This window comes from Leucoraja erinacea, chromosome 7 (assembly GCF_028641065.1).
Source record: "Leucoraja erinacea ecotype New England chromosome 7, Leri_hhj_1, whole genome shotgun sequence".
Lineage (NCBI taxonomy): Eukaryota > Metazoa > Chordata > Chondrichthyes > Rajiformes > Rajidae > Leucoraja > Leucoraja erinaceus.
In genome coordinates, this window is record NC_073383.1 from 9,578,788 (window position 1) to 9,604,286 (window position 25,499).

The 25,499-nt window shown below is 41.3% G+C and overlaps 2 protein-coding genes and 1 long non-coding RNA gene across 5 annotated transcripts in view; 1 reads left to right on the forward strand and 2 right to left on the reverse strand.

Annotated features, from left to right (window-relative positions):
• The window catches only part of ankar (ankyrin and armadillo repeat containing), a 99,007-nt gene extending 96,337 nt beyond the window's left edge, over positions 1 to 2,670 (forward strand). The window contains exon 23 of the mRNA XM_055637748.1: positions 550 to 2,670. Coding sequence (XP_055493723.1) covers positions 550 to 635 — 86 coding nt within the window. The 3' untranslated portion in view covers positions 636 to 2,670. The remainder of the gene's footprint in view (positions 1 to 549) is intronic.
• Positions 2,671 to 9,268: 6,598 nt separating this feature from the next.
• LOC129698629 (uncharacterized) lies at positions 9,269 to 12,244 on the reverse strand. The gene is made up of 2 exons (XR_008723688.1): positions 12,035 to 12,244; positions 9,269 to 9,732 (listed from the first exon to the last, which is right to left on the reverse strand). It is a non-coding gene; the product is annotated as an uncharacterized LOC129698629 (long non-coding RNA).
• Positions 12,245 to 13,591: 1,347 nt separating this feature from the next.
• osgepl1 (O-sialoglycoprotein endopeptidase-like 1) lies at positions 13,592 to 24,595 on the reverse strand. 3 transcript variants are annotated; one of them, XM_055637750.1, is made up of 7 exons: positions 24,167 to 24,595; positions 22,367 to 22,754; positions 19,903 to 20,107; positions 19,657 to 19,808; positions 16,926 to 17,056; positions 14,052 to 14,123; positions 13,592 to 13,833 (listed from the first exon to the last, which is right to left on the reverse strand). In XM_055637750.1, exons 1-7 carry the CDS (start codon positions 24,373 to 24,375, stop codon positions 13,755 to 13,757), a joined length of 1,236 nt encoding a protein of 411 aa, XP_055493725.1. In that variant the 5' UTR covers positions 24,376 to 24,595; the 3' UTR covers positions 13,592 to 13,754. The 3 variants fall into 3 exon arrangements, with proteins under 3 accessions (XP_055493725.1, XP_055493726.1, XP_055493728.1); XM_055637751.1 differs by having other exon boundaries at positions 19,657 to 19,805; positions 24,167 to 24,592; XM_055637753.1 differs by lacking the exons at positions 13,592 to 13,833; positions 14,052 to 14,123 and adding an exon at positions 15,906 to 16,828.
• Between the last annotated feature and the right edge of the window lie 904 nt (positions 24,596 to 25,499).

A 25,499-nucleotide genomic window follows, 5' to 3' on the forward strand; every position in this document is an offset into this window, starting at 1 on the left:
CACACCTAGAGCGGTGGACACAGTAGAAGATTAGAGAGGGTACGAGTGAACTTCTGCCTGACCTAAAAGGACTGTTGGGGTCCTTGGAAGGATTTGAGGGAGGAGGTATAAGGGACAGGTGTTGCATCTCCTGTGGTTGCAGGAGAAAGTACCTGGGGAGAAGGTGATTTGGGTGGGAAGGGATTAGTTGACTGGGGTGTTGTGGAGGGAATGGTTTCTGCAGAAAGTGGAAAAGGATGGAGTTGGGAAGATGTGACTAGTGGTGGGATCCCGTTGGAGGTGGCAAAAATGTCAGAGAATTATGTCCTGTATGTGACGTTTCATGGGGTGAAAGGTGAAATATCAGATAATGTTAGTTGAAACAAAAATCAAAGAATAACAAGGAGTTCTCCCGACACCCAAGTCAATTTTATACGCACTAACTGAACATTAAAGTTTATTATTTTTGTTTCTCACATCTGGTATATTTGTTCATTTTGCCCATTAAGTGTAAATCATGTAAAGGCAAATTCTAACTAATTCAACTATGTAAATTTTTCTTTCAATCAGAAAGAGCAAAAATAGAAATATGTCCACGAGAAAAGAAGAAAACTTTGCCTTTAAAAAAAAAACCGGCTCCACAACCAAATGACTAGGACTGCTTAATCACAGAATCAGATGTTCCTCAAGGTTTCTGCAACAAAATCCATTAATCTTCTAAATAAAATCAAACTGAACCCATGACCAAGGTATTTATCATTTGCTTTAGGATATAAATAGAACGTTGAATGTGATATCCTATTCCTTTATTAAGAATGTTCTGCTTGAAGGAAACTGTCAGGTAAAGTGATAGTACTGTTGTGAATTTTCCTTACACGCTGTAACTTATCTTCCACAGTTGGTTATACTGCAGCAACTAAAATACTGTGCCTCAATATACTGTATCCGTCTGTTTATTATGGCAGATGATAATTCCTGGGATAAAACAATATGTACGGGTCTCAATTCAGTTTCCCCAAGTGTGCCACATGACTGTCAAATATTTAACATTTGAGAGAATCCAAGCACCTTCAGTTTCTTTTACCCCCAGCAGTCATTTTATCATCGCATTTGAAATGGAAATATTAACTTCCTTCATAGCCAAAGTCAAGGTATGAAATGGCACATCAGTATCAACAAAATTAAAAAGGATTGAAAACAAGCGATAATATTTTAAGAATTAAACATGGAACAAATGCATTTGGAATGATCATTTTGGCAAGTGTAGGATTTTAACTTGACATTATTCTATGTAAAATTTTGTACACCACATTACAATGAAAATCACAATGTATAGCGTAGAAATGCATTATTTAGTTCACCTGGTACCATTCCTGTGTTATACTTCTCCTAAATGCTTGCTCCATCATATAACATCCTCTTGAAAGCATTAAAGCCAGCCATTGTTTATGATAGGGAATTACATACTTTTTGGATAAATAAGCTTCTCCTGAATTATCAGTTGAATTTATTTTATAGTGATTATGGGTTTTTTTCCAGCACTTATTTTGGTCACCCCCTTCTCACCATGCTTCTACATTCTTAAAGCACTTCATTTGGTCACCCCAAGCCTTATCATTTCTGGATAAGAGACATTACCTATTAGAAAAATGTTGAAAAAAGTGAACATATCAGTGCTTATCATCCTAGTCTATTTTTGAATCGGAAAAAAGAAAAAAAGAAAGAAGGGAAAGGAAGAAGAAAGGAAAAAGAAAAGAAAGAATTTCAAAAAAGCTACGAAAAAGAAAGAGGAAAACCCCTGAACTACCGAAGAAGTGAAATAAAAGCGGAGATATATCCCACTACCCTTCCCTACACAGGAAGCAAAAGGAATTTGTATATGTGGGGGGGATCTGAATGTTGTACTGAATCATAGGCTTGATATGACAAGTAAAAAGAAGAATAAGAACCAGTTAACAAAACTACTAAACACTACCTGTGAAGAATTTGGTTTTCTTGATGTCTGGAGGAATTTTCACCCTCTAGAAAGAGACTATACACATTACTCAATACCGCACTCAGTTTACTCCAGAATAGACTATTTCTTAATGCAGAAAGAAGACTGTTATAGGGTAACGGATTGCAGAATTGGTGTGGTAGATGTATCAGACCATAATGCCATATACTTAACAATTCAAATGGACAGTAGGAGGAAAAACACAGTGTGGCGATTAAATGTTGGAACACTGAATGATAAAACAACTGTTAATGATATTAAATTGGAAATCAAAACTTATCTAGAGGAGAATGACAATGGGGAGATGGACCCATGCATACTATGGGACTCATTGAAGGCTGTAATACGAGGTAGATTAATAGCTAGGGCATCACATATTAAAAAGGCCTGAATGAAAACATATAATAAGTTGATATCAGACCTGAAGGATTTAGAACAGAAGTACAAAAATAATAAGGACCAGAGAACTTATAACCAAATAGAAGATTTGAGGGGACAAATGGATGGAATATTGTGTCAAGAGGTGGAGAAAAAAAGCAAGATTTGTAAAACAGGCACATTATGAGCTAGGCCCCAAATCCACTAAAATACTTGCCCGGAGGCTACGCAAACAACAGGCTGACAACACCATACACAAAATTAAGGACCCCTGTACACAGAATTTGAAGAGTGATCCAAAAGAAATAGAATATATCTTCCAGGAATATTATAAAGAATTATAAACACAAACCTCTACAGTAGATGGGGAATCAATGAGGACTTTTTTTAAGTATAATAGACCTGCTCTGTATTGGAGAGATACAAAATAAAATAATCACAGCAGAAATATCACAGGAGGAAATAGAGAAGACAATTGGTAGGATGTTAGGCTATTGTACTTGTTTCAATCTCTGCCAATAGAGATACCATTAAAACAATTCACGGAATGGGATAAATTAATATCTAGATTTATTTGGGGAGGAAAGAAGGTCAGAATTCGATACACTACACTCCAGTTGCCAAAGGACAAAGGTGGAATGGTACTTCCAAATTTTAGGATATATTTCTATGCAGCCCAACTTCGACCACTAATTAATTGGTGTGAGGACAGCTATATACTGTAGCTAGGTGGAAAGAGATTGAGACATATATCCCTGACTTCCACATCCAAACACTCTTGGGAGAAAAAGCGCTTCCTGGATATATCAGGAGTACAATCGATCCAATAACGATATTTACTTTAGAAACCTGGTTCACTCTTAGCAGACAACTTAAACTGAATAAACGACAAAAAGTTTTAAGATGCATAGTTTTAGATAATGAAATTAAACCAGGGATGTATGACTCAACATCTAAAAGTGGATGAAGAAAGGAATGACAGCATTTTGTACTTCTACTGAAAATGGAGACCTAAGAAGTTTTCAAGATTTGAAGGATAGATTTGCACTTCGGAAACAAGACTTGTTTATATACCTCCAACTGAGAGATTATTACAATAAAAAAGTTAAAAGGAAGGCACTGGAAGAAAATAATCCAGTGATAGAAATGATAGTTAATGCGTATCATCAAAAAACATTATGGATTATTTCTAAACTTTATCGTAGTTTAATGGAATGTCAAGCTAAAACTACATTTTATGTAAAATTTACGTGGGAAAAGGAATTGAACATCACAATCTCAGAAAAGAATGGCATCATGTGTGTGTAACACTTCAGACATCCACTAATTCACAATAATGGAGAGAATTTAATTGAAAAAATTTGATTTGTTTCTTTATTATGCCTAACATAAAAAACAAGCAAATTCTAAGGCAGCAAACATGCTGGAGGCAATGTGGCCTAACAGACGCAAATCATGCACATATCTTCTGGAGTTTCCCAAAAATAGAACCATTTTGGGACAGAGTGAATTCAGAATTAAAGGAGGTATTAGGATATATAGTCTCCAAGAAGTGTTCCATTTTATACCTGGGTAACATAAATACAGTGGTGCTGAAGGAAGATCATTACTTGGTTAAAATCCTACTCACAGCTGGCAAAAAGGCCATTACAAGAAACTGGCTTGCAGCGGACACACCCAGACTTAGACAATGGTTTGACATAGTACAGGAAATATTTGTCATGGAGAAAATGACATATTCTCTAAGAGTGAAAGAAGACGAGTTTAACAAAAAATGGGAAAAATGGATTTGGTATAGAAATAAAGACTTCAACACTGTATAATTTTATTGACAATAATGTAAGTTATTGGAAAACGTTTAATAAGAAAATAGTTCTGTATACTGCATCATTAATTGTAAACTGTTGTATGTTTCACTGCATTGTTGTATGTTTCGTTGTTATATTTGTTTTATTTGTGTATGCATAAAAGCAACAAAGACTAAAGTGAAAAAAAGTAAAAAGAAAACTTCCGTAAGATAGATAATATTAAGTAACTCCGCACCTTAAGGAGTTAATAAAAACTAAACAGAACAAACCTTAAAAATGTTTAACAGTATTTAAATCCTTCAGTGAATCAACATTCCCAAGAAATTGAGTATCTTGATGTGCTCTAATTAAGTAATGAATATTTAGAAGTTTAACTAATATTTGGCTCTTATTACTTAACTTTCTATTAATACTGTTTTGACGTATTAACTGTCAGTGAATTTATAACAACTTATTGATTACATACTCTGTTTCACACACTCATTTTCTCCCTCTCTCTCTCTCTCCCTCTCTCAAGCTCCCCAAAACTTTGTAAAAAATTTCTCTAAACTTTCCAAGACTTTCCAAAACTTTCTCAAAATTTTCCAACTTTCCCAACCTGTCTCACACAACACAATTATTCTCTCTCCCTCTTCCCTTTCCTCTCTCCCAAAACGTTCTCAAACTTTATCCCACATTCATTCTCTCTCACTCCCCCTCCCTCTCTCTCTCTACTTCTATACCCCTCCCCCCCTCTCTCTGTGTCTCTCTATCTCTCAAGTTCTCTGTTTTGACATATTAATCGTCAGCAGATTTATACCAACATATTCATTATAAACACAGTATAAACCTCTTGATTATCATCATGGTATAAACTCAGTAGAGCAATTACTTATCCCTTGACGGATTCCGCAGTGTCCTGGGCAAACTTGAATGCTTTATCAGGATCGGTAAAAAAGGAATTCAATCCCTTTATAAGTAACTTGCAATTTGGCAGGATATAATAGGCCAAATCGGAGGTCTGGTATGTCCCTCAGAATAGCTCTTGACTTGGAGAAGAGTGCTCTTTTCTTACCGACTTCGGCAACAAAGTCACTGGTATGGAAAATTTGCATTTTTCAGCTTGAAATTGTGCAATATGGTGCATACTGTAGCGCAGTGGTTCCCAACCTTTTTTTGGCCATGCCCCACCTAATCATCTCTAAAATCGTGATGCCCCTCCCCCCCCCTCCCATGTGGTGATATATAATTGTTATCATTTAAAATAAAGACCTTTTTTACCCAAAAATAATTATTTACTCAAAATAACATCTGAAACATAAACTACATATGTTTACCTGATGGAAAATCCAAAAAAATAAAAATCGAAAATTTGGACCCAGACCTCCTCAGTCGCGCTGAATTGCCCCCCTTAAAAATCAAATTGCCCCCCCTGTGGGGCGTAAGCCCCACGTTGGGAACCACTGCTGTAGCGAGTCTTTTAACTTTATTACACTTGAATGCAATATATATGCTTTAAATTGGATTGGAGCGTTTTTGAAAGGGGGGAGGCTGTGTGATCACTGATCACTGGCCTTGGGGGTACCCGGTGAGGGAGTGGAGCAACCGAGTGGGGAGAGGGTATGGAAGAAGGGTGTCCCCCCTCCCAGGGTAGGAACCTTTTGAAATGTGATGTATTAAAATCATGTTTTAGTGCACTGTAGAAGTATGATTTCAATGTATTTTTAAGAGGTAACTTTTTAAGGGGTAACTTTATCCACACAAAGGGTGATGGGTGTATGGAACAGGCGGCCAGAGGAGGTAGTTGAGGCAGGGACCATCCCAAAATATAAGAAAAAGTTAGACTGATACATGGATAGGACAGGTTTGGAGGTATGGACCAAAAGCAGGTGGCGTAGCTGGGACATGTTGGCGGGTGTGGGCAAGTTGCACCGAAGGGCCTGTTTTCACACTGTCTCACTCTATGACTACATTATACCTCCAGCATGCATGAATGCTTCAAAATCAAGTGATCGAGTTTTATTGTCATTTACTCAAGCATAGAAACATAGAAAATGGGTGCAGGAATAGGCCATCGGCCCTTCGAGCCAGCACTGCCATTCAATATGATCATGACTATTCATCTAAAATCAGTACCTCTTTCCTGTTTTTTCCCCATATCCCTTGATGTCGTTAGCCCAAAGAACTAAATGTGACTCTCTCTTGAAAACATCCAGTGAATTGGCCTGCACTGCCTTCTGTGGCAGAGAATTCCACAGATTCACAACTCTCTGCGTGAAGAAAGTTTGTTCTCATCTCAGTCCTAACTGGCCCCTTTATTCTTAAACTGTGACCCATGGTTCTGAACGCCCCCAACATCGGGAACATTTTTCCTGCAGTTACAGTAAGTGAAAATCTAGCAGGCAAGCAGGATGCTTTCACCAACCACCCCCATTTGAAGTCCACTATCTTCCACCGTATCTACTCAGTGCTTGGTACTTAATTCCAGCAGCCACTGGTTGTCCTCCAGGATGCACTGAGCCGCAGCCTGATCCATGCCGGTCACCTTGGCGAATTCGGCACAGAGACACTCATGGCAGCGGTGCAACGCTTCGACGCCTCCGACAGCCAGGACCCTTGCACTGAGGCTGCTCCATGGCCGCAGCTGCAGTGCGACTCGCCAGCCCGGAAAACACTCGCCAGCCCTGCTCCCCGTCCGCTTCTGTCCCTACCACTGCTTCTGCTTCCAACACCCGCGGCCCATGCAGTTGATATGAGTTTTGAAATTTTTGTTGATCACAGAATTTCTCACAACAGAGCGAGAAATTTGTGATCAGCGTGAGAATTTGGTGAAATGCGTGATTCTCACGCTCAATGCATGGGAGTTGGCAGCCCTGCCTCTCAATCCCCCTCTCACTCTTTCTCTCCACCTCTCTTTCTCTCCCCTCTCCCTCCCACCTCACTCTCATCCCTCTCTTCCGATCTCTCCTCTCAACTGCTCTCTCCCCCTCCCCTCCCCCTCTCTCCCTCTCCCCTCTCTCCCCCTCTCACTCTCTTCCCTTCCCTCTCTCTCTCTCCCTCCCTCTCTCTCCCCCTCTCTCTCCCCCCCCCCTCTCGTCTCTTCCCCTCTTCCCCCTCTCCCTCCCACCTCTCTCTCCCTCTTTCTTCTCTCACCCTCTTCTCTCCCTCCCTCTCCTCCCCTCTCTTTCTCCCTCCCTCTCTACTCCCCCCTCTCTCTGTCTCTACTCTCACCTCTCTCTCTTCCCCCCCTCTCTCTCATCTCTCTCCCCCATTTCTCCCTCCCACACTCTCCCCCTGGCTCTCTTTCTCCTGTCTCTATCTCCTTTCTCTTTGCCCCCCATCTCTCTATATTTCCCCTCTTCCCCCTCTTTCTCCCATTCTCTCCTACCCTCTCCACCACCTTCTTCCCTCTCACTTCCCTCTCCCTCTTCTCCCCCTCTCCCAGCTCTCTCCCCCCTCTCTCCTCTTCTCTCTCCATTCACGCCCCCTTTCTCCCCTCTCTCTCCTCTCAACCCCCTCTCTCTCCCCGTCTTTCTTCCCCTGTCTCTCTCTCCACCTCTCTTTGAGTCTGTCCCTTCGGCACAGAGACTTTCGCCACAGCGGAGCTTCCGACGCCTCCGCGGCCCGGGACACTCGCACTGTCCGGAGCAAAGATCCTAGAGGAACAAGATAGACCACTCCTTCGAAATTCAATGGGCTGACGTGTAGTACGCAACGGAACGTCACGGCCGCCATTTGTTACAGCGACACTCGACTTCCGGTATTCCACCCGCTGTGATTCAAAGCAAAGATTATAGAGCTCCGCTATAATCTTTGATCCAAAGCAAAGATCCTCAAGTATCTTGTAGCGGGAACAGACCCCTCCTTTGTGTAGTTTCCCTTGCATTGTATTGCTTTAACACACACTGCAAAAAATTAAATTTAACGTATATATATTTAATATATTTATATGAATGTGTGTCTGTGTGTGAGAGGCAAGTTAGAGATAATAGTTTATTCTCATGTATCAGAAGCAACTTTGATTTAAATCATCACTATTAATTTATTTGTCTTGTAAGATGATATACATAAACCATAAAGGCAATTATATATATAATTATATAGTAATAATAAATATATGCATATATATATATTTATACACACATATATACACACACATACACAAATGCATACATATTGATACATTTATATGCATACATATATAAACATATATATATATACACATACGTATATACACACATATACATGCATATATACACATACATGCATATATACACATACATATATATTTATATATATTATCATTTTCCAACGATCAATAGATTTAGGATCAGCTCCTGTGGATTGGAGGATAGCTAATGCTATCCCACTTTTCAAGAAAGGAGCGTGAGAGAAAACGGAAAATTACAGACCAGTTAGCCCGACTTTGGTGGTGTGAAAGATGCTGGAGTCAATTATTAAAGATGCAATAATGGGGCATTTGGATAGCAGTAAAAGGATCTGTCCAAGTCAACATGGATTTATGAAAGGAAAATCATGTTTGACTAATCTTCTGGATTTTTTTGCCACAAGGCTTGGTGTTGGGGCTGCAACTGTTTACCATATATATTAATGATTTTGAAATGGGAATTAGGAGCAAAACTAATGCATACATACCTACATATGTACCCATGCGCTGCTGTGACCCGAGCCCCGGAGATTCGGAGGCTCCAACCGCAGGCCTGGCAGACAGTAATATTGGAGCCTGCGGGTCCCTGCTGGGAGACCGCTTTTCGGGGCTTCCGCAACGGCAAATTATTCCGCCCGAGTAGCGGGGGTCGAGGATGACCTGGAGCGGGGCCTTACATCATCGCCCGGCGTGGCTTAAATGGCTGCGGCACTTTTCTAGCGCACGCCGGGGGCTCCAACAACCTCTACGAGGTTCAAGTGACAAATAAATTGTATTGTGTATTGTGTATATTTAAATTAATCTGGCAAGTTGGTCAAATAACATGGGCACCTTCTTGCTTTTTTTGCGACATGGATTTTTTAAATGTGAATGTCTCATATCAACACATTTGTGGGTCAACAGTATTTTGTATCAACCCCCACAATTTCAAATAATTCTCAATTGAACTTCTTAAACAGGAAAACAATTTTTATTTACATCATTTTGTGCACGACATATACAGACTTGCAGAATTTGCAGAATTTAGAATATCAGATAATCAATAAAAGTGATGTCACATTCTACACATTTCAAACAAAGGACAAAATTTGCAGCTTATACACAATCAATAGACTAAGTGAGACCCGTTGGGATAAGATTTACACAATTCACATTATTCTGTGCGCGAGTTATACAGGGTTGCAGTTCAGCATATCAGCTAACCAGTGAAAGTGATGTACAATTTAACGTATGTAACACAATGATAGCCCCACCCCTGCTTCACCAAACAGCAAAATGTCCAACATAGATACAATAATAAATAAATCGCCATTCGCATTATATTTGTGCAGTTAGCAAATCACAATTTCACACAATGTACATAAGAGGGCAGTTATTTCACAAATACTCCGCAGTTCGGTGTAGATCATGTCCAATGTCGACATCTGAAATTACAGAAAATATCTGCAGTCAATATGCTCTTATTCTGCATTAAATAACAGAGATGTAGAAAGAAAATGCTCTTGAGAAGATTTCTACAAGGAACTGCAGATGCTGGAAAATCGAAGATAGACAAAAATGCTGGAGGAACTCAGCGGGTGAGGCAGCATCTATGGAGCAAATGAAATAGGCAATGTTTCGGGTCAATACCCTTCTTCAGACTCATGTGAGGGTGGGGGCGGGGGAGGGGGAAGAAGAAAGGAAGAGATGGAGCCAGTGGGCTGTAGGAGAACTGAGAACGGAAGGAGAAAGTAGGAACTACCTGAAATTAGAGAACTCAATGTTCATACCGCTGGGGTGTAAACTGCCCAAGCGAAATATGAGGTGCTGCTCCTCCAATTTACGGTGGTCCTCACTCTGGCCATGGAGGAGGCCCAGGACAGAAAGGTCGGATTCGGAATGGGAGGGGGAGTCGAAGTGCTGAGCCATCGGGAGATCAGGTTGGTTAAGACGAACCGAACGGAGGTGTTCGGCAAAACGATTGGCAAGCCTACTCTTGGTCTCACCGATGTAGAGCAGCTGACATCTAGAGCAGTGAATAGATGAGGTTGGAGGAGGTGCAGGTGAACCTCTGCCGCACCTGGAAAGACTGCTTGGGTCCTTGAATGGAGCAAAGGGGGGGTGGGGTGGAGGTAAAGCAACAAGTGTATAATTTCTTGCGGTTGCAAGGGAAAGTGACTGGAGAGGGGTTGGTGAGGGTGGGAAGGAGCAAATTGACCAGGGAGTTCCGGAGGGAGCGGTCTCTTCGGAAAGCAGACAAGAGAAGACAGGGGAAGATGTGGCAAGTGGTGGTATCACGTTGGAGGTGGCAAAAATGTCGGAAGATTATTTGTTGTCTGTGATGGCTGGTAGGGTGGAAGGTGAGGACAAGGGGGACTCTGCCCTTGTTGCGAGTGGAGGGATGGGAAGTGAGAGCCGATTCACGGGGTATAGAAGAGACCCTGGTGAGAGCCTCATCTATAGTAGAAGAGGGGAACCCTCCCGTTCTCTGAAGAATGAGGACATCTCCGATGACCTGGTGTGGAACACCTCATCGTGGGTGCAGATGCGGCATAGCCGGAGGAATTGGGAGTAGGCGATAGAGTCCTTACAAGAAGTAGGGTGGGAAGAAGTGTAATCCAGATCCTTCTCTCCAGCGATGCTGCCTGTCCAGCTGAGTTACTCTAGCTTTTTGTGTCTATCTCCATCTTATTATTTGATATCCTGCCCACTATGGTGGAAATCTTGTCGACGAGTATTCTGGACCCACCGTTGACATCTGAAATTACAGGAGATATCATTTATGATTAACTAATAATAAAAAAAAAATGATCATAACTAGATGCCTGCACAATGGATGACATATCACTTAAGTGCAATTGTTTTCAGTTGTGTGGAGAGACCTGTATATTGACGATGCTTTTTGTCTCTTATATGTCATTTCACCTTAAATGTAGAAGAGTTTATTAGAGAGGGATCGAGAGAAGAGAGGGATCGAGAGAAGGGAGAGGGATCGAGAGAAGGGGGAGAGAAGGAGAAGGGGGAGAGGGAGAAGGGGGGGAGGGAGAAGGGGAGGGGGGGAGGGAGAGGGAGAAGGGGGGGAGGGAGAAGGGGGAGAGGGAGAAGGGGGAGAGGGAGAAGGGGGAGAGGGAGAAGGGGGAGAGGGAGAAGGGGGAGAGGGAGAAGGGGGGGAGAGGGAGAAGGGGGAGAGGGAGGGTGGAACGATAGCCATCCACCATTACTCTCTGGCTTCTCCCATTCAGCCACTGTTGGAACGATAGCATGTTATAACGTTCAGCCGTCCCATTCCGACCAAAGATTATAGTGCAGAGCTACTCTACTATCTTTGATTGCAACCGCCGCCGCCGAATCCCCGGCCCACCATTGCACCCAAAGATGATAGAGCTGAGTTGTATAATCTTTGATTGTACCCTTCTTCACGACAATTCGAGGGATATAACGGGTAACAGCCGCCGCGTTCTCGGACTCGAGTCTGAGCTCGAAAAATCTCCTGGTCACTGGGCCCAATGTGTCCCGCGGGCCATATTTTGGAGACCAAACCCTTACCCTTACAAGAACAAAACAAAAAACGTATAGAAGTGTTAAACTTGTCTTTATTATTGTGGTAAGTAAAGATGTAATAAAATAAGTCTAATAACTTTCTAATGTACCGACAAACCCAGTTTCCCAAAGGCCGTTGATGGGAGAGCAGAAAATAACATTTTCACGACAGAATATCGACAAAAAATTATAATAATATATTCTTACCTTTCTTTTTTATTGGGGAACCTAAAGAATGACAGCTCTGGTCGTTTAGATTTACGATTAGAACAGTTGATAGCGGAGCAGTGAGATGTAGATTTAGCTGAGGACGCCATTACAGCCCAATAAATGCTTAACAATATGGCGTCGACGGTCACACACGTCATACTACGCGTTTTTCGAGGAGTGGTCTATCTTGTCCCTCTAGGATCTTTGGTCCGGAGTGCTCCATGGCCAGAGCTGCAGCGAGCGACTTGCTAGCCGCGCAAACACTCGACAGCGCCGCAAACTCACCAGTTCCGGCTCCCCGCATCTGTTCCCGCCGCTGGTTCTGCTTCCATCCCTCCTGCAGCCCCGGCTCTCCAACACCCGCGGACCATGCAGTTTATCCGAGTTTTGAAATTTTCGTTGATCACAAAATTTCTCACCACTGAGCGTGAGAAATGTCTGATGAGCGTGAGGGCGTGAGAGTTTGCTTGAGGGCGTGAGTCTCACGCTCAAAGCGTGAGAGTTGTCAGCCCTGACTAATGTAAACATCCTCTCCACATTCAATCTAACCAGGCCTTTCACTATTCACTTTGTGTGGTTCTTTGTGCAGAGTTAGCTTGGATGGTACCTATCATGCTACAGTTTGCTAATAGTTCCTTCCAATACTTCATTTTCCAGCATTATATCAAGTAAGCAAATACTTACAAAATAAGAGTAGTTTGTACTATCTGTACTTAGAATTATCTCTAGTTTATCTCCAAAATTTGCTAATGGAAGCTGCCTTTTCAGAGCTCCTCAGAGAGCTTGGTAAATGTTTGTTTTGCTGTTTTCCCTTTTTGGTTGATTGGTAATAGGACAGTCTAAGACTACCCAGACCGTCATTAATTATGCTTTGAAGTTAAATTTAAACTAAAAAAGCTGGAAATCTGAAATAAAAACAAAAAATATCAAAAATATTCTGATGAAATGTCATCAACCAGCAACAAGGAACCAAATAAATGTTATTTTTAACGTCTCCCTTTTAAGTTAAGAACTTAATTCCCTGTCCGGTTATCACTTAGGTCTTCAAATACCGACCCATTTCTGATCAGTCCACATTTTCCCAATCCCCTTCTTACATCCTCACTCTTGTGTAGCCAAGCACTATAATTTCTCCAATTTGTACACCAAAACACTCTAATCTGCAGACCACCAGCCTTTCAACGCTCACTGATATCTAACCATGAAAACTGAACCTAGGCCTCTCTCCACTGTGAAGAAGGTTCCCTACTGACCTCCACAATCCCCACTTCCCATGCCCCAACAATGGAATCTGCAATTAACCTGCAATCCAGGATGGCAAACCCATCAGAAGTTTCTTGAACCAAGCGTGGCGTTTTCAACTACACATTGACATGAACTTCAATAACAATTTGTAACTTCTTCTTCAAAACCTGGCCTTCTACGTAACACTGGTTTCATGTGCCTTCCCCAGCATTGAATTATCAGGGCACTGTGCTTACAGCAAGCAACATCTGAGAAATTTTGCGAATCTAGACTAAATTTTGGTAACTTTGCATCAAAATACACTCTCGGTCAATAACTAATTTGATTTTTAATATTTCAAATATACATGGTGTAATATTGTTTATAAATGTAGAATCCAATATACATGTATTTAATTTAAAAATCATTCTCGCTGGAGATTTTCAGTTTGGCGATTCTTAAAATGGGCGACCACCCAGCAAAGCACTGGTAGTCATATCTTCAGTTTTAGATAAGGAACTTTCAATGCTGCTCTCCTGACTTGTTCTGATAAGTTAATTCCAAGAGGGGCTCTACAAAACAAGTGACAGAGATTGATCAACAACAATGCATTCTTATTTTAATTACATCTATATCTCCTCATTTTAAAATGGCTTTCGTGTATCTTAATATTCAGTCATGTGTTTCCATAGGTTTGTATATAATTCTCAAACAGCAAAACTACAATTGAAAAATCTACATGTAACTCAGAACTCTGATTTTTATCAAAAATGTAATATTTGTTACCTACTTTGGCTCATAGCGAATTGCTTTTGGATTATGTAGAATGCCGATTCCTGCTCTAAGTCTCTCTATACCATTCCTAGAAATCAGAAACAATGGACACGTGTCATTTTAACAACCGTACGTCGCTTCACAAAAGAAAAACATTATCAGAATCTGTTTTAAAATCAGGATGTGAACTGCATATAAGAATATTAAATTAAAAATAGGCACACTATGTCCAATTAAAAATACAAAAAAAGTAAAAGGTTTTATCCAACCTTTTTTGCATTTATTATTGTCCATTATACAAAATGAATGACATGGAATAAAATTGATGAAGGCATGAAGTTAAAAGTGATCATGCAGGCAATGTTGTAGAGGAGATGCCAAAGGACATCATATTTAAACTATCATCTCGTAACATTACATAATGAATCTTGTACTCAGTGCCAATTACACGGTACAAGAAAGGCACTCAAACTGGGAGGCACTGCTGAGATTGATGATTAGAATATTATAAAGAAACATCTTGCCCACACCCCCAATCTATATATTACTAAAACTTTCATCTTGTTTGTTTCTATGTATGTGTGTGTATGTGATCCCGGAACTACGCCAAAACGGTACACGATAGCGCTACAATTTTTGGACCACCTTACTCACAAATGATCTTGAAGTATTTTTATCAGTAAAAGGCTCAAGGGCCTGTCCCACTATACGAGTTTGCCCAAGAGCTCTCCCGAGTTTAAAAAAAAAATCAAACTCGTGGCAAGTACGTAGAATGTATATAGCGGGTACATCGGAGCTCGGGACGTCTCCTAGCGGCTGTTAACGCTAATGGCAGGTACTTGGGAAACGCGGCAAGCTCGTGAAGTTTTTTCATGAGAGCCCCGAGTACCTACGAGTGGCCATTACCGTAATTTTCCGAGTTCGAATCAGGGGAAACTCGGGAGAACTCTTGAATTACCTCGTACAGTGGAACAGGCCCTTCAGGCATAAATTCACATCAAAACATGAGAGCATGATAAGAGAACACAATTTGCAATTCAATTAGTAGCCACATTATAACTAATGTAAGGAACTATTCTCCACATTTGGTAAGGGCATTAGGGTGAAACAAAGGGTATGGGGAGCAGAAGGAGTAAATTTTGGCATCATTTGAAGCTACAGTTGAATTCTGCAGTGAGCGCGCAGAAGGGTGTTTCAGAATAGATGGACTAAGTTGTGCCAATTGGCCTTCCTCTTTGGTTCAGTTTAGAGATACAGCATGACAACATGCTTCAGCCCACGGAGTCCACACCTACCATCATACCAACCTGTTCACATCAGTTCTGTTATCCCACTTTCTCATCTATTCCCAACATATTTGCGGCAATTTGAGGCCAATTATCCTACAAATGTTTCATAAGATTAAACCAAATGTGTTACATTTTTGACAATGGTAAGTCTCTTCTGCACTACTTTGTGCCAAGTTGAAAATCTGCCATTACTGGCTGCCTATAAAGTTAAAAAAAAAAACAGACATTTATGAGTTGTACACTGGCACCTTACTTCTGTTTGCATGGAGAATATGCATGTTCAAGGGCTGAAGTAATTATCTTACACCTTGAGGTTTAAACAATGAGTGAACAAATAATGAATTGTGTTTAAGGGCGGGCAGCAGTGGTGGAGATTGTCGAGCTCTGCCTCAAAGAACCAGAGACCTGGCTTTAATCCTGACCTTGGGTGCTATCTGTGTGGAGTGTGCACGATCCCCCTGTGACCCTGTGTGTTTCCTCCAGCTGCCCAAAAACATGCAGAGTGGTGGGTTAATTGGTATTTGTCAAGTTGTCCCTTGAGTCTAGGTGCGTGGTAGAATTTGGAGATATTGTTGACACCATTTTTTAAAAAATATTTTATTTTATTAGAAGTACAATCATATGGCACCAAAGTGCCTAATATATATTTTCATAATACATTTTATGTACAGCTTCTTATTTTTTGTGTTATAATAATGAAAGATGAGAATAAGAAAAATAAATTAGATAGTAAAGGATAGAAAGACGTGAGATATATAGTGTGTGAAGAAAAAGAAAAAAGACGAATGAGTAAAGAAAGTTGAGGAAAAGAAAATAGAAAAGAGAATAAGACATAAAGAAGGAAAAAAAAACGGAGATCATTGTTTATAATCTTGACCATCCCTCGTCCAGTCCTGAAACAGTTAGCTTTTACAATTGTGTTGCACCATATGATTCCAAATGGAGACCAACTCGTTATGAATTGGTCTGATTTATCCATTAGGAGGAATCGCATTTCCTCAAGATGCGTGATGTCCAACATGCTTGCAATCCACATTTTAAGCGTTGGACAACATGGATAGAATAAAGTTGGATTCGATTATTTTATGATTTGTGTTAATCAGTGGTTGATGGTCAGTCAGTTTGGATTTGGTGAACCAAAGGGCTTGTTTCCATGCTGCATTTCTTCTGTTTATGACTCTCTTATGCAGCAGCTACATATTCAGCCTCTTAAATGGTCTCATTGCTTTCAAAAACAAAACTAAATGCCCAATTTTTATTTTGGTATTCAGTGTCCTGTTCCTCTGATAAGTAGTGAATGGACCTGCAACACCTTCTTATATGGTTCGAGAAATTATTGCTGTTGTGCTTTGATCTAGTGAAGGAGTTAGTGACAAAGAAAAATTTTGGATCAATGGTTTGAAAATTGGTCCGGGGTCCAGCAGAAAAGGTCAAATTTATCCAGATTAACTTCCTCCACATCTGGATTGTTGGAAATGAAACACTTGATGACCAAGCACCAAATCTGGGAAATTCAAGGTTTGCACTTGAAAAAAAAATTTCCACAAAAGAGCCAAGCAATAAAACTTCAAATTAAGAATAACAGTTTATATTTCTCTCACCATGCAATCATTATGCCGTTGTCTGTGCAGAGCTTAGGAGGAGGACAGTTCAGTGACAACCCATTTGCTTCAGTTACTATCTGCAAGACTTTTATGATGTATTCATTGCTGGCCACTCCACCTGAAACCACCTGAGATGAAGCAAGGAATACATGTGAATAGACCACAAAAATCAAAAAACAAGATGTTAACAGTAACTGAAAGTGTAATCTTTCTTCATGAATAACCCTTAATTTCCTCACTCAGGAGGATGCACAGATGATGTGCTTCGAAATGCTCTACAATTAAGGAATATAAAACATGTGAAAAATCAACACTTTCATATACATGTATTTTTTTTTGTGTGAAATCATTTAGCCTCCCTATGTAGGTCACTTAATAGGGTCATTTTGTGCTAAAGAAAGGCTATGTTTGTATTTGATTAGATCTTCAAGTGCAATTGGTCATCAACTTTAAGAAGCCAAAGGAGACAAGAAGATGCCATTTCAATGCTGGGGTCAAACTAGTTGCTAATAGAAGACACAAAATGCTGGAGTAACTCAGCGGGTGAGGCAGCATCTCTGGAGAGAAGGAATGGGCGACGTTTCGGGTGGAGACCCTTCTTCGGGCTGATGTCGGGGAGGGGGCGGGACAAAGATAGAATGTAGTCGGAGACAGTATGACTAGTGGGAGAACTAGGAAGGGGGAGGGGATGGAGAGAGGGAAAGCAAGGACTACCTGAAATTGGAGAAGTCAATGTTCATACCGCTGGGGTGTAAACTACCCAAGCGAAATATGAGGTGTTGTTCCTCCAATTTGCGCTGGGCCTCACTCTGACAATGTAGGCCCAGAACAGAAAGGTCAATTTGGGAATGGGAGGGGGAGTTAAAGTGCTGAGCCACCGGGAGATCAGGTGGGTTAAGACAGACTGAGTGGAGGTGTTCAGTGAAACCATCGCCGAACCTGCGCTTGGTCTCGCCGATGTAGACACCTGGAACAGTAGATACAGTAGATGTGGTGCAAGTGAACCTTTGCCTCACCTGGAAAGACTGTTTGGGTCCTTGGATGGAGTCGAGGGGGGAGGTAAAGGGACAGCTGTTGCATCTCCTGCGGTTGCAGGGAAAAGTACCCGGGGAGGGAGTGGTTTGGGTGGGAAGGGATGAGTTGACCAGGGAGTTTCTGAGGGTACGGTCTCTGCAGAAAGCAGAAAGGGGTGGAAATGGGAAGATGTGGTCAGTAGTGGGATCCCGTTGGAGGTGGCGAAAATGTTGGAGGATTATTTGCTGTATGCGACGGCTGATGGGTTGAAGGTGAGGACAAGGGGGACTCTGTCCTTGTTACGAATGGGGGGGAGAGGGAGTAAGAGCGGAGCTGCGGGATATCGAGGAGACCCTAGTGAGAGCCTCATCTATAATAGAAGAGGGGAACCCCCGTTTCCTTAAGAATTAGGACATCTCTGATGCCCTGGTATAGAACACCTCATCCTGGGCGCAGATGCGGCGTAAATGGAGGAATTGGGAGTAGGGGAAGAAAGAAGTGTAGTCAAGATAGCTTTGGGAGTCAGTAACCCTGGCTTGTAGTAGATGTCGGCCAATAGTCTGTTTCTTGTGATGGAGGCGGTGAGATTTAGAAACGGTAGGGAGATGTCGGAGATGATCCAAGTGAATTTGAGTGCAGGATGGAAATTAGTGAAGTTGATAAAATCAGTGAGTTCTCCATGGGTGCAGGAGGTAGCACCAATGCAGTCATTCATGTAGTGGAGGTAGAGTTCGGGTATTGGGCCAGTGTATGCCTGGAACAGATGCTAACAGTTATGCTGTTAGCCAGCTGATTCCCCACCTACCAGTCCCTCCCCGTGTGGAAGTGCTTGGGGTTATCAACCTTTTCCAGCAGTGTCGCCGTAGAGACTGATAACTCAACGATGTGGTAACTCAACATGAGAATCAGCTGATATGCTGCGTCTGAGATGAGGTGGATAGAAAAGTGTAGACAGCAGCCTGAAGCTGAGGGGACACCTGATAGAAGTTTTTACAAGTATGAGAGGCATGGGAAGGGTAGATAGTGGAAACCCTTTTTCCCTGCGGGGAAATGTCAAAAACTAGAGGACATAGCTTGAAAGTGAAACAGGCGAAGTGTAAAGGAGATGCGTGGGCAAGTTATTTTCATACACAGGGGGTGGTGGGTGCCTGGAAAGTGCTGCCAGGGGTGGTGGTAGAGGTAGATGTGATAGTTACATTTAAGAGGCTTTTCAATGGGCACATTGATATGCAGAGAATGGAGCGCTATGGATCAGGTGCAGGCAGATGAATGAGTTTACGGGTGGGTGATTGCAACCTTCACGTGGTCCACCCTGTTTCAATAAATGCAATCAACCTGGTGTGCACAAACAGAAGATCAAACAGAATAAGTTGTCTTACAACTTTAGGCTGGGCACGCCATACGCAAGAAGAAGAATTAGTATATCTTGACAACATGTTCAGCACAGACATTGTGGGCTGTAGGACCTGATCCTGTCTCGTACTTTTCTATGTTCATGTGGAACAAAACCATTTCCACATATTACTGGGGCTATGGCCTTTCCGTGCGCACTCTAATTTTTGTAAATTTCATTGACACTTTTCATATCCTTTTTAAAAGCACCATCCTACTCTCTTCACTTTTCCAATTAAGCACCACATATGACCATTTAATGAACCCTTGGCCAACAAATGCTATGTTTAAGTGGAGCATGGCTGCAGAATGAGATACTAACCAAGGCTGGGTTTGATTGGGGCAAAAAATCTTCCTTCTTGCAGAAGAGAATGGCTCGATGTGTTCGCTTTGCTAAGTGAACTGCCACTGTATGCTGCACAGCAGCAGCAATGTCATTCACACACGACAGCAACTGGCCATCCTGGATACCTGCTTGAGAAATACATCTGACTTACAATATACAGGAGCGAGCGAGATTGAATCAGAATTGAACCACATGAAGAAAACAGGTAAAAGACCAATTAACCTTCTTCCTTTTCCTTTTTGGTAATTATTAGATTGACCTGATTGCGAAGACCAGAAAAGGAGAAATCACAGTCTATATGGTGGCTCATAGGTTCTCTTATCTCAACATGCAATCGATTCCCCGTTCTGGCCAAATATTCAATAGCTTCACCCCCACTCATTGTACAGCATGCTGGGTGATTCTTCAGCGATAGTCTTCTTGCAATCTGTAAAGAAAGAGTGTCATAAGTTTAAATGGCTATAATGGGGGCGGTACAGTGACTCAGTTGCAGAGTTGCTGCTTTACAGCCCCAGAAGCCTGGGATCGATCCTGACTAAAGGTGTTGTCTGTACAGAGTTTGTACGCTCTCTCTGTGCCACTTGGGTTTTCTCCTACACTCGAAAGACGTACAGGTTTGCAGGTAAATTGGCTTCTGTAAATTATCCATAGTGTGCAAGATAGTGCTAGTGTATGGGGTGATCGCTGGTCGGAGCGGACTCTGTGGCCGAAGGGCCTGGTTCCATGCTGAATTTCTAGGGTCATCAGGAAAAGTGCTCTTCCACATTATGTTCAAAAAACCTTTGCATTGTTTCCAAACATCTCAGATAACTAGATACATTTTATTTAGTTTAGTTTAATTTAGAAACTTGGAAAACAGGCCCTTCGGCCCACCGGGTCCATGCTGACCATTTAAAAATGGTTGAAAATGTTAAAATATTTATCGATACCAATAAAAAGATAAAATAATAATTTCACTTAAAAACTTATAATAGTGATCAACAACTAATCGATCTAATACCAGAAATTGCATGATCGAGGAAATTTGGTTGCAAGTCAACATAAAAGTTCACTCCAGCCAAATTTTCTCACTATTTTTGTCTGTCCTCAGGTGCACATCAGCTCATCGACGGATAAGTCAACAACTGAACTTCCCACAAAAAATGCTTATACAATTTAGCCCAAAATCTCGACTTGGACTTAAATACAGCGTAGTTGATTAGTAAGTTTGCAGATGACACCAATATTGGTTGAGTTGTGAACGGTGAGGAGGGCTGTCAAAAAATACAGTGAGATTTAGATCAGTTACGGATATGGGTGGAGAAATGGCAGATGAAGTTTAAACTGAGCAAGTGTGAGGTGTTGCATCATGGGGGAGGTTGTAAATAAGTGGAAAGTATGCAGTTAATGGCAAGACCCGTAACAGCAATGATGTACAGAGGGATCTCGGGAGTCCACAGCTCCTTAAATGAAGCAACACAAGTAGATAGAGTGATAAAGAAAACGTACGGTACATTTGCCTTCATCGGTCGAGACATTATTAGACTCAGAAAGTCACGTTGCAGTTTCATAACACATTGGTTAAACTGCATTTGAAGTATTGTGTGCAGTGTTGTTCTCCACAGGCTGGATGAGAAGATTTGGAGAGAGTGCAGAAGAGATTTACAAGAATGCTATGTGGATTAGTGGGTATTATCTATAAGGAGAGGTTGGACAAACTTAGATCATTTTGTCTGGAGTATCGGAGGGAGGGGGGCGGGGGAGGGGGGAGAGAGAAAGAAACCTGACAGGAGCATGTTGAATTATGAAATACATAGATAAGGTAGACAGTCAGAACCATTCTCCCAGGGTGTAAATGTCAAAGACTAGAGGGCCTAGCTTTAAGGTTATTGGGGAAAATTTGTATGGGGAAGATGAGATGATGGATCATGTGCAGGCAGATGAGATTAGTTTATCTTGGCACCATGTTCAGTACAGACATTGTGGGCAGTAGGACTTGTTCATTGTTGTACTGTTTTATGTATCTTAGATTTTGCAAGACACAAAGCAATATAGCTTCCACTTCTTTGCAATTTATTTTAGGATTTCAGTAACCCACAGGAAAAAAAAAACGTTTTCAATAGCACATTCTAACATATGAAGCGCAAGACACATTGTACGCAGTTGCCGAGAAGTGTGTTCAGCTCTGGCTGAACAATTTCTAATCCTGTGATGTGGACTTGATAAGAAGAACATATGCCAAAAAGACCTAAAGTGGTGGACTAACTCAGCGGGTCCGACTGCACATGCCATGCTGGAGTAAGAGAAGGTTAGAAGACAGAAAGCACGAGTGTTTACATTAGAAAACAAGTCATTTGATCAGTGGCCTGCTCAACCTCAAACTGCTAATGTTAAGCCCTGCTTTACTAGTTAATAAAATCACAGCTGATCTGCCCTCGCCCCCAACTCCAATTTCCTGCCTAATCCCCATATTCTTGGTTTCAATCATCCAACAATTATTCTCGTTGTAAATGTACACAAAGGTTCAATATTATTCCTCTAGCACTAAGAGCGAAATCTAACTGTCTTTTGAAAAGTTAATCCTCCTATGGGATCAGTATGGAGAGTCGTCATCTTGCAAGAATAACTGATAATTCTAAAGACCCTCAGATTAATGTAAAAATATTACTTATTTTTCCTTGATTTAACCATTTCCCTCAGTATATACCTTGTCCAGTGTGTCTCCTGGGGCTTCATCCAATGTCTGTCCAAGAAGAAGAAAGTCATCGACTCCACGAGCGACGGCAAGCAGACTGTGACCACCGGAAATCAATAGGACCAGGAAGGGGAATTCTACCGACTGCAGCATTCGAATGGTCAGCGCATGGGCCTCCATATGGTGAACAGGAATGAAGGGTTTCTTACATCGTTCTATTAGTTTTAAACTGTACTCTAGGCCCACTTGTAGACTTAGTGCAAGTCCTGGCTTTATAGTTGTCGCTATTGCTGTCACTTCATTAAGGGGTACTCCACTGTTGTCCATAGCTTCCTGCACCACTCTGTCCAGGTGCTCTCTATGTAGTCTCTGCGCCACTGGTGGAATTATTCCACCTGCCCTGAAACAAAACAATACAAGGATAACAAAAACATCACCCATTCCTTCTATCCAGAGATGTTGCCTGTCCTTCTATCCAGGGACATTGCCTGTCGTACTGTGTTGCTCCAGCAGTTTGTGTCTATCTTAGAAATAATTTATGGTTTATCAGTTGATCAAATATCCAAAATATGCCATTTTCCCTTTTTTAGTTTAGTTTATTGTCACGCGTACTAAGGTTTTACAGTTAAAGCACAACGTCAAAGACTATTTTTGAATCTCTGACTACTCACAAGATGTGGACATCAGTTATTATTTATAAAAGGAGAATTAGCATCAGAATATTTAAATTCAAATGTTGCATACCGCTTCTGCTCATGAAACATTAAGAAATCAAGGATTAGTTCATCAGTATCAGTTGAAAAAAAAGTTGTTTCCTTTTGACAATGAAAACATATTTTCATATTTACATGCATTTGGTCCCAAACTGTGTTCTAAAGTTTATTAACATACATATATGTGTATTTAAATATATATATAGTCTGTTAACCTTAAAGCAATCAGAACATGATACTAATTTGCACTTTAGAATAATTATTTTGAACAAACTAAACAATGATTTATCACAAACTTTCAAGCAACAGAAGTGCAAGTGAAATTGCTATTTTCAGACACAAAAGTGCAGATGCCCGAATTCTGAACAAAATAAAAACCTAACTGCTGGAGGAACTAAGCACAATAGGCAGCATCAGTGATAGCTGGGTCCTTTCTTCGCATTCCACAGTCTACCCTAAACGCTGTCTGTATATTTCCCTCTATAGATGCTGCCTGGCCCACTGAATTCCTTCAATAGTTTGTTGAAATTGTTATTTGCTACCGGGATTTATTTTTCAGAATAGTGCTATGTTTGTTTTTAAATAATTTAGCATCAAAGGTATTTAGTTCTAAGCAAAAAATTACAAATGCTAAAATCAGACACAGAAGCAGAAAACGATGGAAACTTTCAGGTCAGGCATCTCTCCATAGATGCTGCTCGACCTGCTTAATGTTTCCAGCATTCTCTATTAAGTGCAGCTAAAGAAAGCTTGAATTTCCAGGCAATTACACTAAAATCAACAAATATTATTAGATGCGAAACAAATGCATTACATTGCACCTCAAGGCCATTTCTTACTTTGCAAATAGAAACCCGTGGATTTCATAGCTGTCAAGGGAGTCAAGACTGTTTAATTGCCAAATGTACCTACCATGGGGTGATTATTTTTTTACTTGCAGCAGCATAACAGGCCTGTAACACAATACACGTAGATGATATATAAGACAAACAAAATAAATAAACAACCCATACGAGTGCAAAATAAGTGCGAAGTTCTTAATGCAACCCTAGACAACAGTTGCAAATATAGTTCATGGTGCAAGCATTAGGATACCTACTTGAGGTGAGTTTCTTTCTGAGAGTGCAGGGCCTCTCCTAAGACTGTCCCTGCCTCACACACCACTGCGGCGGCGGTGTCATCGCAGCTGGTCTCGATGCCCAGCACCAGCCGGGGAGCGCGGGCAGCCGCCCAGCTCAGGGCCCGGGTCCCCAGACAATGCATCGCCATGGCAACGCCGACCCGCGAAACGTTCGGTTTCCGAACCATGCTACACGGAGAGCGGCGGCGGGGCAACAATCCCCGGAGGCACGACTTTGCAGCGCCAGCTCCAACCTCGGCTGCACCGTTTAAAGTTCACCCCAAATACCCAGCAGTTTAATAACCCCCAGCAGGAAAACACTCCGAACATCGCCCCACGCTTGTCTTCCACAAGGGTAGGACATTGGTTCTCTGTGTCACCACTAGCTGTTCCCCACTCTGGAGGAGTGCAACTATAATTCCGTCGCTTGAAACATTCCCCCTTCCAGTTGAATTACTGTCCATAATTTCGAGTTGTCAGATTTGTAAAAATATGTTCATCTGTTTGCTCTCTGGATGCTTTCAAGAGAGAGCTAGATAGGGCTCTTAAAAATAGCGGAATCAGGGGATATGGGGAGGAGGCAGGAACGGGGTACCGATTGGGGATGATCAGCCATGATCACATTGAATGGCGGTGCTGGCTCGAAGGGCCGAATGGCCTACTCCTGCCCCTATTGTCTATTGTTTTCTTTTAACCGCGTGTCAGTTGGTAGCGTTAAACGGAATTCAGTACAGAGAAACGAGAAGGAGCAGAAAGACAAAGACTTATATGAGATTACTTCATCTTCTAAAAATACACTGTAAAACCAGAACTGGTATTTGATGGTCTGTGAAAACACTGTAGCATATTAACTCCATTAAATACACTACATTCATTACAGATTTTTTTTTCTAAATAGAGCATGAAACATATATCTCTATATGCATTCATATCAGCAAATACAAACATATTAAGGGTACTATAGTAGAGTGATTATGGTACTGGTTTAACAATCAAGTAGATTCCACTTTGATAGCTGAATATTTTGACATCAGTTTATAAAACATTGCAAATAATTATCCTAGTCTTTGTAAAATTGACCGGAAAGCTAACGCACTGTTGCCAAAAAAGCTTGTTCATTATTATCTTTAATGGAAGGAAATATATTGTCCATTCCATTATGATCACATGCTTTTTCTTCCCTGTCAGTTCACACAATAGTGGTGGGAGACATATCATTCTCACATACTCTCATACACTTATATTTGGCAATTAAAAAAAACATACATCTTAATTTGTAGGAGGGAACTGCAGATGCTGGTTTACTCCGAAA